Raw genomic sequence first — 12,950 nt, forward strand, 5'->3', positions numbered from 1 at the left:
AGTAACCTCGTGAGAATCACTCGGAGCAGAACCAGAAGAACCCTCACCCTCAGAAGGACTGGGAGTACGTTCTCTCCTCTTTCTAGAAGAAGAAGAAGCCATCGAAACAGCACCCGCTCTGAGAAGAAAGAAAGATTGAAAGTGCGAAAAGGAAGAAGACCAGAGTAACGGAGAAGAAGAAAAAAAAAAGAAAGAGAAACACAGAGTGAAAAACTCAGAGAAGCAAAGTGATAAGGTGAAACGGCTACAATAAAGGCGCAAATAGCAGTTGGGGAAAAACAGTTTATGGAAAGACGCGCCAGTTGCCAAGAAATTTAATTTGAAGTGATCAGCAGTTATTAATGAGGGATAACGGGAAACGAGAAAAGTGGGTAGAGGAGTTTTACCTCAAATACCCAACTGCCACGTCCCGTATAAAGAGGAAGCTGCGAGAGGTAATAATGATAAGGGAACGCAACACGCCAAAAGGAGGCAACTAAAAGCAGCAGAAAAGAGCCGGGATCCCAATTAAAAGGGAAGGAAATCCAGTAGAAGTCAAAGGAAAGGGGGATACCATGAGAATCCTAGGAAACCTAAATCACTCACGCGTGGGTTTCAGGCAACCCACGAGCTCGGGGGGCTAAATGTTGAGGTCCAAAAAAAAAAAAGGGGTTACAATAAAATAAGCCCAAAAGAAATGGAAGAGCAAGTCAAGCCCAAAAGAAATGGAAGAGCAAGTCAAGCCCAAAAGAAATGGAAGAGCAAGTCAAAGCCCAAAAGAAAAAATCCAGGCTAAACCCAAAAGTAACAGGAACGGATGACCCATGGGGGATAAAAGAAAAGCCAGAGGATCTTGAAGCCCAGAAAAGGAAGCAGCATCCCAAAAGAGACCATGGCAAAAATATAAAGAAGCAAGGATCCCCAGAACCCTTCAAGCACAAATAAAAAGGAAGACTGAGACAGATCGGTAGAAAGAAGACAGGAAAAGAAGAAAAAAACAAGAAGCGCAAAACGACCTCTCATAGCACAGACAGCAAAAGGCCTCGGGGAACCAGGACAGGGAAGAAAGAATAGCAACGAACGACTTTCGTTGATGGCAGAACAAGATTCCGCCCAAATAGGAAAGAAAGGGAAAAGAGAAACACGCCAGAAATGGGGATACCGAGAAGGGCATACCTCAGCACGTCCCAAAGAGGATGACCGACCAGAAGCTTTTGAAGGAATCAGAACCAAGAGAAGGGAAGAATGAGGGAAAACGGCAAAGGAACTTACCAAGGCAACAGGGACAGAACATGCTCTGTTTGCAAAAGAGCAAAACAGAGGAACCCGGGATACCCAGAAAAATTCCATTATAAAAGGAGGGGACGGGTCGTGAAGAAAGGGACGAGAAAAAAGAAAAGAAGCACAAAAAAAAAAGAGAAGAAACTCTCTAGGAAGAACCATCAGAAAGATCCATCCAGAAAGAAAAATACTAAGGGAAGAACAAAATACTGTCTTCCGATATCCTGTAAAGGCCACTATTGCACATACTCGGATTCAACGGGAATCAAACTTTGCAAGTTTTGAAGGCTGAAATAGCCATTCAAGACTGCAATTTTTGAGCTTGATTGGACCTTGTATCACGTCTTAGTGAGCTTTCTGTAATCAAACAGACAATTTGTTAATAAAATACTGCTTATTAATTCCCAGGATCCCACTGCACCTTTTTCTTTATCGTTCTTTTTTTTTTTGCTAATCCTGTCTTTCTTCTGAATTTACGTTGTTAATATTTTGGCATTCTACAATATCCTCGTTTGTCATTTTTGTATGATGTCAGGAGTATTCTCTGCACCTACTTGACTCTTAAACAGCTCGTTAGCTGCGGTGAGCCAAGGCCCGGTCCACCAAATCCTCTCTTCCTTTTTTTTCATTTAGGCCCGGGATCCTTGGGCCTGAGTATCTTGAAAGAAAAGCACTCTCACAAGGCCATGAATAGTAATAAAAATAAGCTGAATAGTAAAATAATTTAAAATTTTTAGGCCTATCCAAACACACGCTAAGTGTGTGTTTGCGTAGCAAAAGCAGCAGACATTTTGCGTTTTTCTTTGAGTTCCGCACATTGTTCACGAGACCCGTAAGTACGGAAAACGCAGTAAGAAGTAATAAATCTGGGTCCCATGGGTAATATTCATAGTGTAAAAATTATTTTGCTATAGTATTTTCAGTAATAAATTTTTAATTTTTAATAATAAACGGTATTCAAACGGACCCTAAATGTGAAAAATGTTTTCAAAAAATCAGTCCAACCAAAGACAGCCTTCCCTTTATATGCTCGTAGGAAGACAAACATTGGTAGTTAAAAAAAAAAAAAAAAAAAAAAAAAAGTTCCACGGAAACCCCAAAAAAAAGTTTGGGCTATACAAGAGATTGTTTTCTGCCAGTCACAGTTTGCTCCCTCTCCTCTCTCGTTCACGCTCTACGGCTCTAGTACTGGTAATATCTCTCTCTCTCTCTCTCGCTCTATTCCCTCTGTAAGCCTCTCTCTTTCTCCCCTCTCTGTCGCTCTCACTCTCATATAGATTAGAGCCCTAATTAATGCTCTCCTCTCTGACAAGGAGTTCGGATTACTTGTAAATAACATTATGTTGATTTCTTTTGCGAGCTTACTGTTAGTTTTGCTGCAAATTTCTTCTGAGTTTTTGTTTTGTTTGCTAGCTGAATTTATGATTTTGCTCGAGTGTGAGATTAGGTTAAATATATGAACAACGTCCTGTCCTTTCCTGTGAAAACTGGTGCTTAGTTTCTCATCATTTTTTATTTTACTCTCATTTCGGTCAATCTCTCTTTCTTTTTCTTTTTCTCTTTATTGTTAGGTAGACCTCATCGAGGTTTTTATAATTCTTCTCAAATTAAAAAGAATTATTATTTATTTATTTATTTTTTTTTTTTTGTTGCAGAGATAAAGACATTGCAGTTTTGGACCGTGCATCCCAAACACCAACATGCAGGTAATAACTTTCACCAATTGCAATTGCTCCTCAATGCCCTTTTGGAGAGTGTGTTTTAATAATAGTCTTGTAAATTTGGGGAAAGAAGAACAAATATAAGTGAGTTTTTGGGGCTGATTATTTATTTATTTATTGTGTCATTATTTGATAATATTTGGAGTTAGCTTAATATATCTGTTGAGGATTCATAGCTGAACTAAGGCTTTATTGTTGTTGTTGTTGTAGCTTGATTTGTGTGTTGAATATCATTGGTAGAAGTTTTAATTTTCCTTCGATAATTGAACTGTGCAGGCCAGTGATAGGTTTAACATCAATTCCCAGCTTGAGCATCTCCAAGCTAAATATGTTGGAACAGGCCATGCTGATTTGAATAGATTGTAAGCCTTCCAATTCTCTCCCTCTCTCTGTCTATCTATCCATCTATCTAACTATATATATATATATATATATATATATATATTGGGGTGATGGCAAGTGCCTTCCACCAAAGACGCGGGTTCGAGTTTGGGAATCAGTCTCTCTAAAAAAAAATAAAAATTGGGGGTGAGGTTGCCTACCAATCACCTCTCTTTAGCTTTGATCCCACAAAATTGAGATTTTTGTGCAATAGATATGACCTTTTATATATTTATAATGTACATTTATTTGTTGTTCTTAATTTTATGTATGTGTATGTTTTGGATGTGTAGTGAATGGGCGGTGAACATCCAACGCGATAGCTATGCATCCTACGTTGGGCATTACCCCATACTGGCATACTTTGCTATTGCAGAGAATGAATCAATTGGGAGAGAGCGCTACAACTTCATGCAGGTTCTGTCTAACTCGTTATCATGTTTTGTTTTTTCTCGTTGATAGTTTCTGTTTTTTTAGAATTATCTATGTAATTATCTCTATTACCATTTCTAAGTGGTGCTTTAAGCTTTAGTTTTGGTACATTTTCTTGGGTGTGGCATTTTTTTCCATTTTGCATTTGTAAGTTTTCTTGAGTCTTTTGCCAACGAGTTATAGCTTAATTGGCACCTCCTCTACTTATAAGTTCTAGGTGGAGGGTGAGGACATGGGTTCATGACACCCACACTTAGTCTCCTAATGCATAGGATAGGTTATATGTTGAAAGCTCCAATGTCAATGTTTATGTTTGATAGGGGTTATGGAATAATCTTTTTTCCAAAAAGGTTTGGAGGTGGGTATAGAATGGTACATAATGAGTGGTTTTCCTTTTGATGTCATTATTAGATCTTGGATTGAATGTGCCGAGCTCAGTAGTGCGAGCTTGTAACCTGTGCTGGAGCTTAAAGATGATGGAACTGTGGTTTAACTCAGTTATTAAAAAAAAAAATCTTGGATTGAATATCATTAGTTTTATTTATTTATCAATTTTTTGGTTGATAAATTTTTTAATGCGTGTGAATGTCATTGGTTGTATGTCACAAGTATATTATTTGTGTGACTTGCATTATTATTATTATTATTTTTTATTTTTTATTTTTTTTTGTAAGTAAATTTTATTATTCGTAAATTACATACGCACCCAGTGGGTCTTGAATCTATGACCTCACCCTCCATTTCATTAGCATGAGAGGAGAAGTGCCCTGTTTAGCTATAGCTCATTGGCAGCATTCATCACTAGTTTTGAGAGAATCTATGATGGGCATACCCTAGTTATCTATAATAAAACTCCAATGAAGGGTTTATTACAATTCCTCTTGTAAATGATCTTTTATGGACCTTGATAAAGTTTAAATTGATAGCTTTCATCTCCTCTTGAGTGGTTCCAAGAAGAAATTTAACTTTTGTCCATTTATAGTCTTTTAAAGTTTTTTTCTATGATAATAAGGTTGTGTGGCTGATTAGGTGTGCTGAGCGATATGAAGTAGTTAGTGGCTCTATGCTTTACAGATTGGGAAGTAAAGGGTTCAGCATAGTATACAGAACTAAGCAATCAAGAAACATGCTCATACAATGAGTATAGTTAACAAGAAAATGATCTTGAATGTCTAGACAAGAGAAGATGAATTAGATTGTATGCATTTGTGAGAAGTTTGAGGAAGTTCAATCAAGTGCATGAGAGATAATGTGGTGCGGACACCACATCTTATGGGATTGGACATCTTATGTGATTGGATTGTTTTAGGCTTTCTCATATATATATATATATATATATATATGTATGTATGTATGTATGTATTTATATGATGGAAACTGGATCAGGTTTGCTCTGATACCAAGTTGATGTTGAACAATATCAAAAAGGAAGATAAAAGGGAAAAATAAACAAAATGTAAATGGTAGACCTTAGAATCAATGCTTAGGGGTTTGCTTGAAATCAGCACCAAGCAGAAAAACTTAGGAATCAGCACCCAGCAATTGGGAAATCTCCAATATAAAATTCCATGCATCAAAGTGTAATTAAAATAAAACCAAATTTGATTCATCAAAGTATAGATAAAACCACCTAGAGCCTTTTTATAGAGCTTCTAGTAATAAAAGATCATGTCCCATCTACAAAGATATGAAATCTAATCCCTATTTGAACCCAAAAAAAAGGGTCTTAAATAATCCAATCACATAAGATGTCCAATCCCATAAGATGTGGAGTCTATCCTTAAAAAGTAGTTAAAACCCATTATTAATTGTGGACTCTATCCTAATCAGTGAAGTTGACTTCCCAAGGTCACCTAGGTACTACTTGATTTCATTGTATCCAGTTGAATTAGTGAAAATTTTCCTACTTTAACGGGTTAGCCTTTGTTTTATATTGAACATAAAATTGTGGGGATAGACTTATCAAAAAAAAAATTGTGGGGATAGCTAGTGATCCCCTCACTTTGAATTCTCGAGTCAAACCCTTTAAATGTTAAGGTGTGTAGATATTATTTGTCCCTTTCCTCAGATTCTGGCACTCTTTTTCCTTGGAACTTTGTGTGGTGTTCAAAGATTCCCCCTAGGGTAGCTTTCTTTTCATGGACCTGCTGCCTTAGGAAAGATTCCAACTACTGTTTACTTATGGAACAAAGGTGTTACTATTGTGGATTGGTGCTGCATGTGCAAAAGGAATGGGGAGTCAGTGGATCATCTTCTTCTTCATTGTCCCATAGCTTTTGAATTATGGACCATGGTGTGGAACTTGTTTGGACTTCTATGGGTTATGACACTGAGTGTCTCTGAACTTCTCTTAGCTTGTCAAGGCCACTTTGATAAACATAGAAATATTGTCTTTTGGAGGGTAGTGCCACATTGTGTTATGTGGTGCATTTGGCGAGAACGGAATGCAAGATGTTTTGAGGGAAGTGAATGGTCTATTCTTGAGATTAAATCCCTCCTTTTTCATTCTTTGCTGGACTGGAGTTCTGCTTTTAACTCTCTCCCCTGTTCTTCTCTTTTAGATCTAATTGAGCATTGTAATTTGAGAGTCTGAGTACTACTACCTAAGTACACCTCCGGAGTACTTGGGTATTCTCATTTTTTTATTAATGAATATTTGTTACTTATCAACAAAAAACACTTTAAATGTCAAGGATTTAGTCATGTTGCTGCCAAATGCCCCACTAAGGCCCTCCCCATTCATGAACAAAAGAGAGTGATGAGGATGATATAGAAGTAGTCTATGAATCCTACATTGATGAAATCAATGACAAATGAGGAGTGTGAGGGAGACTTTAAACTTGGTTGCATTCAAATGATACCGCCTCACAACAAACCCTCTTAGAGTAGTCTTGAGTGGGCAAAGAGTAAGAATTCCATTTCCCATGCCATTCAACTTGCACATGATAGTTCCATCATTATAGGCACGAGTCCATTTGAAGTAAAGTCTAGGAGGCATTTAGGTACTCTCCCATTTTCACCCCATGGTAGAACGCTTGGGTCAATTGAAACATATAAGCATCATGAGGTCAGTAAACAATCTCAAGCAAGTGGTAATGTTTATAAACCGAGGCTAATTTAGATCATATAAAATTCCAAGTAGGGGATTATTTCATGATTACAATTAGGCATGAATGGTTTCCCTACTGAGTCGTTAGGCAACTGCAAGCCTATAGTACTAAACCTCTCAAAGTGTTGAAACAAGTTGGACCAAATGTGTATCTTAATGATGATCCAACTAATTGCAAAAATAGCTCCATCTTTAATGTTGGCAATTTAGTTACTTATAAAGGTTCAACAGTTTATCACCTACCCCATGATCTTGTCAAAACTCCTATGACTCATCCAACACCACCGAACATTTTGCCAACTTGTAAAGAAAATATTGATGCTATTTTGGATTACTAGATTATTTCTTGACGCAAAACAACTAGAATAATATGGCTGGGAAAACAAGCAATGGGAAAAATAGGGGATAAAACCTAGGAGTCAGCACCTAGGGTTTCTTGGAGTTTGCACCAAGCGTGGCTAGAATTGGAACCAATTGTAAAACTAAAGAAAAATTTATTATCAATCTCAAAGCCGTCTTACAAAACTGAAAACTGTGCTAAAATAGAGAATAACGAAATACATAAAAGAAACCCTAATTTTTAAATGATTGGGCTTGGTAGGTCTTCAGGCCCAATTATTAGCAGGCTCCATCTATAAGGCCACAGGTTGGGTCTTTTTTTTTTCAAAGCCCATAAGTATGTATAATTGGAGGCCTAAATCTTGTGTCTGCACCAACTCCCCTGAGGTGGGAAAAACTCAACCCCATCGAGTGTAAATCTGGACAGCTCTAGTAGTACTCAAGCAATTTGGGATTGTTGGTGTAGCTCATGACTCATCTCTAGTAATCCATTTACAATCAAAATCTGGTTGCCCTTGTCAATGAACTAGAAAACGGTGATCTCCTTAATCCCTATTAGAAACAATATGTTCATCTAAAATAGCATCAATATGTTCTTTATGTGCATAGGGTAGATTTAAGGGTGCACAGGTAGGGAGAGGGACATCAATAGGATTAGGCAAAGGCTAATTAAAAGGGGTATCAAGGATAACTGTTAGGCCTTTATAGGCAACTGGATCCTCTATATTCAAGTAGAGCTAATGCCATAATCATGGGGAAGGTCAATGAAATATGCATTTGAGCCAACCTATTTCAATACCTTGAACGGTCCAGCACTACAATCTTGCAACTTCTTAACTGTCCTTGAGGGAAACCGTTTAGGTCTAATCCGAATCATGACATATTCTTCTACTTGGAGCTGTACCTAACATCGTTGAGTGTCAGCATGAATTTTATATTGAAAATTACTTGCTTGAGTTCCTTTAAGAATCTTGTGATGCAAATCAAGAATATTGTGCAAATGCTTAACAAACTCAGAAATTCTAAAATGTGGGGACATGGGCAAGAGATCTAAAGGCTTCGTAGGTTTATAACCATGCATAACCTTAAGGGGGCGTTTGGTTCACCGTGATGCGTATTATGGTAATGTGACATCAAGGTGTTTGGTTCACTTGATTTTTTCTAACATTAAGGTAATGTAAGATTAAAAATATATCATATTACCTTAATCTCATCACCTTCTTAAATAGGTGTGATCTCACATTACTTATGGGTGGGATATATTAATTTATTGAATTGACAAAATTAGCCAGTAATAAATTGTATTTACAAAATTTCCATGTATATTTTAAAACCCTAATTCTTCTCTCATCTCATAACCTAGCCCCTCTCTTTCTCATCAGATTCAAAACCCTAGCCCCCCCCCCCTCTCTCTCTCTCTCTCTCTCTGTGTAGTCGGAATCCGTGGCCGCCACCAACCACCATCTCCTCCGTTCTGATTTTCTCTCTCAAACAAACACACACGCTCTCATAGGCATAGCATGAGCTCGAGCTCTTAGATCTCTCTCTAAATCAATGGTTGATTTGTCGTGATTTTGTTCGTACCATTGCCAAAGTAGCTCGTCGTCGTCCTCCTCCTCTTCACTGAAAGGAATCTTTTTGATGCCAGGGTCCAAAATACTGAAATGGGTGGCTGAAGAGAATTTTCAAAATTTTTGTAGATGTATAATCTGTTTGGTTGGTGAGAAAGTTGGGAAAGTGTAACATACATTTTTTAATGTTTTGTGGTTATTCGTAATTTGTTTGGTTGTTGAGAAGGGGCTGAAAAATGATTAATTTTATTTATTTTTTGTGGATCTAAAGCTGTTTGGTTGGTGAGAAAGGAAAATAATTTTTTTTTTCTATGGATGAGTTGTTTGGTTAGTAAGAAAGTAGTGAGAAGGTAGAGGAAAATGAAATAGAAATTTGTTTAGTTATTTTGTGACATTTAATTAAAAAATAAAATTTTGTTTAGTTTTGTCAAAAGGATATTTTTGGAAATTTAAAAGTAAAAATTGTAATGATCCAGTGAATGTTAGAAGCCTAATAAACGCAGTAAAATTATATTATTGTGATGAGCTTACATGAATCTAACATCACAATAATGTTACATTACAGTAATGTAACATAATGTGAACCTATCAAAAAAAAAAAAAAAAAGTAATATAACATAATGTTAATCAAACGCCCCCTAAATGGATTGTCACCTATAGATCTATTGACAGAGCTATTATATGCAAAGTTGGTGCAGACACAAGATGTAGAAGACTGCTCAACCAATGCCCCTATGGATGGAGCCTGGTAATAATTGGGCTTGAAGACCTATTAAGCCTACTCATAATAATTAGGGTTTCTTTTATGTATTTTGTTATTCTCTATTTGTGCACAGTTTTCAGTTTTGTAAGACAGCTTTGAGAATGACAATAAACTTCTTTTAAGTTTCATGACTGGTGATGACTCTAGCCAAGCTTGGTGCTGATTCCTAGCAACCCTAGGTGTTAATTCCTAGGTTTTATTCCCTATTTTTCCTCTTGCTTATTTTCCCGGAAATATTGTTTTGGTTGCCCTGAGTTAGATTTGGTATCAAAGACAACTTTCGGTTCATTTGAAGCAATCCCATAGGTCACAAACAAAACAAAACTCCTCACTGCCGTCGTTTTCAATCTGTATTCCTAAGCCAAATAAGAATCACCACAGCCTGAACCCCATCCGCTGTCACCACCTTCAACCACCTTGCCGCCACCCGACAAACACCCCCCCCCCCCCCCCCCCCAAACGAATTGTAACCTATCAAACATACTTGATCCACACAGAAGAAGAAAAAAAAAATCAGTCAATATCCAGTTGCTAACTGCTGTAAACTCATCAGACAACCCACACCACCAGATAGAACCTGCAAGAGGTCAATGTCACCGATAACCATCATCACTACCCTTCGACACCACTGCTGGAGACACGGCAGATTCCTATCTCACTGGCGACTTCTAGTTTCGCAGTCCATTGCTACCACACCGACGATCCAATCGCTTAGCCAATAACAACATCAATGGCTTTGCATTGCTGCTGTCGCTTTGCTAGTTGCTTGAACTCTCTATCTTGCACAGCACTGCCATCACTCCTCTGCTATTACTGGGGCTAAAGCTCTTGTGGGGGTTGTGGCTAATCTACACCGTGACAGGTAATTGGCTAATCCACATCAACAGACCCCAGTACTAGAGGATCCCAGGCCTGTGACAAATCCGCCAGACACAAGGACCAGTTCATTCCCCTGGAAATCACAGGGGTTTGGTTTTCTCTCTCTGTATTTTTGGTGGACTAAATTATTTCATTTAAAAAACATCTCTAGTTTATATTTATTTACTATGGATTTAAATCTTCAGCATTCTAGGGCTCATAGTTGAACTTGAAAGTGAATCGTACAACTTCATTATAGGAATTTCTCATGATGGCTAAATTTGAGTTTTGGGGGTTGGTTTTGAAGGGTTAAAAAGGTAGGGGAAATCTTTGTATTTCTATGGATTTGTGGTTTTAACGAGGCTAGACCTCTTAACTTGAATTTAGGAACTAATAGATCTTAACTAATATACCTGGTTAAAAGGTCAAATATCAAGCCAAACGTGACTCTTGCCACAGTAATATGAGTCCTACAACCAACATCTACCAAATACTAAATGACGTAAATTTCCTCCTCTCTATAAACTTAATTGCAAGACCAACAGCCGTGGCCTTTGTTAGTGGTATATCTGTTTTCCAATTGGTTAACAAGACCCATCAAACTAAGCGCAAGGCAAGAATGTGAAGGTGGTATCAGCTTCTTCAGATCAGGAAATGATTCTCTCTAGTATAGTGATGTTTTAACCAATGCATCATATATGCCATTTCCCTTCAAAACGGAGATTCATTACCTTCCTTTTCCTTTTTTCTTTTTGACAAGTGGTTCCTTTTCTCTTTTATATTCATAAAGTGATTGTAGCTGAAATGAGAATGTTAAGATGGATAAGTGAAAATACAAGGAAATATAGGATTTAAAATGAGGAAATTCCCTTTAAAATAGGGATAGTCTCCATTGATGAAAAGATGAGGGAGAGCCGCTTAAGATTGTTTAGTCATGTTAAGAGGAGGGTGACTAATGCACGGGTAAGAAAGAGTGAGTTAATCGAAGTTGAGGGAATGAAAAAAGGTAGAGGAAAGCCAAAAATCACATTAGCAAAAGTAATAAAAAGACGCTTCAATTAAGAAAGTAATAAAGAGTATGACTTTAGATATAATAGAATGGAAGAAAAGAATACATGTGGCATCCTAACTAATCTGTGAAGGATCCATAGCCAACCTAAAATTTTGGGATTAAGTCTTTGTTGTTGTTTGTTTGGTTCCTTTCCTCTTTCAGCAACTTTTTTTTGGCTGTTTCTGAACTTCATATGCAGATCATGTGGTTGTTACTTATATTCTCTTTACATATTTCTTAATAGAATCATAGATGATATTTATCAAAAAAAAAAAATCTTAAGTTTCATCATTGCTTTTGGAAATTGGTTATTATTATACCTTCTATATGAATAACCTATTAAATCTGGATTTGCAGTGTCATTTGTGGCCTAGTTGAGAAGCCATATCTTTTATTCGGTTGTGTACTAGTCTCTTATATCTGAGTCATTATTGCCTACTATATGCGATTTCATCAATCGTCTGAACAAATTTTGTATTTCCCAATGTATTTGTGTTGAAGTTGGTATCCATTATCATCTTGGCTTGAGGCTGGAGCTGATGATTTAAGTATTTACATTATGCTTATTTGAAAAGATGGATATGTTATAGACATGTCCCTAATTTTCCTTTAGATGATCTGCAATTTTTTGGACCAATGATGGTTATTTTGTGGTATTTGTCTAATAAAATGATATTGGATAATGGTGGAGTGATTTTTAAAGCTTATTGATAGATCATCTAATGCCTTTATTTTTTTGGTTGCAGAAAATGCTTTTGCCTTGTGGTCTCCCTCCTGAAAGAGAAGACGATTGAGAATTGCCATTTGGACCATAGTCTGAAACATTTCACTGCCTTTTCGGGCTCAGTTCCCGAATTTGTGATATGCATGCGTTTTCGTGTTTGCAGGAACAATTAATTGTATTTGAGACCGATGGATAGAGTACTTAGACTATAGTCTCATCTAGCTTGTGTGTCTGGGCTTGGAAGTTATATAACCCTTTGCTATAATTGTGAAGCTTATATATATAACTTTTAATGTCTGTTATGGATTTATCTAATTTATAACCTTCACTTGAATTGCAATGAAAGGACCACTTCTCTCCTTGAATGGAAAGAAGCTTGTACTTAAATCACAGTGCTGGACACATCTAAATTTTCAATGCTTTATGATCACCCCCTTTAAAATGATGTTAAACCTATACCCTGAGTCAAATTATTGTGGAAGAGATTTACCTATAAAAAAAAAAAAAATTTATTGTGGAAGAGACCTGATTCGAGTTCATATCACACCCTCCATAGAAAATTTGCACTGTAATGTATGCACTTATCAGCCTGTGATATAGTTGAGGTCATACAGCTGAAAATAACATAGAAATTAGAAAAATAAATTTAGGGACACCCCATATTTGACATGTTGAAGTGGTAGTCGACACTTTTTTGCCTAAATAGGTCCAAAAGCCAACATTATATCAGCATGAATAGTG

The 12,950-nt window shown here is 36.9% G+C and overlaps 1 protein-coding gene across 1 annotated transcript; it reads left to right on the top strand.

Moving 5' to 3' along the window:
- Nucleotides 1-2,322: 2,322 nt before the first annotated feature.
- On the top strand, nucleotides 2,323-12,596 carry LOC115950527 (uncharacterized protein At4g14342). Its single transcript, XM_031067719.1, has 5 exons — nucleotides 2,323-2,451; nucleotides 2,916-2,966; nucleotides 3,258-3,343; nucleotides 3,656-3,779; nucleotides 12,232-12,596. Exons 2-5 carry the CDS (start codon nucleotides 2,961-2,963, stop codon nucleotides 12,277-12,279), a joined length of 264 nt encoding a protein of 87 aa, XP_030923579.1. The 5' UTR covers nucleotides 2,323-2,451; nucleotides 2,916-2,960; the 3' UTR covers nucleotides 12,280-12,596.
- The last annotated feature ends 354 nt before the right edge of the window (nucleotides 12,597-12,950 follow it).

This window comes from Quercus lobata, chromosome 6 (genome assembly GCF_001633185.2).
Source record: "Quercus lobata isolate SW786 chromosome 6, ValleyOak3.0 Primary Assembly, whole genome shotgun sequence".
NCBI classification, from domain to species: Eukaryota; Viridiplantae; Streptophyta; class Magnoliopsida; order Fagales; family Fagaceae; genus Quercus; species Quercus lobata.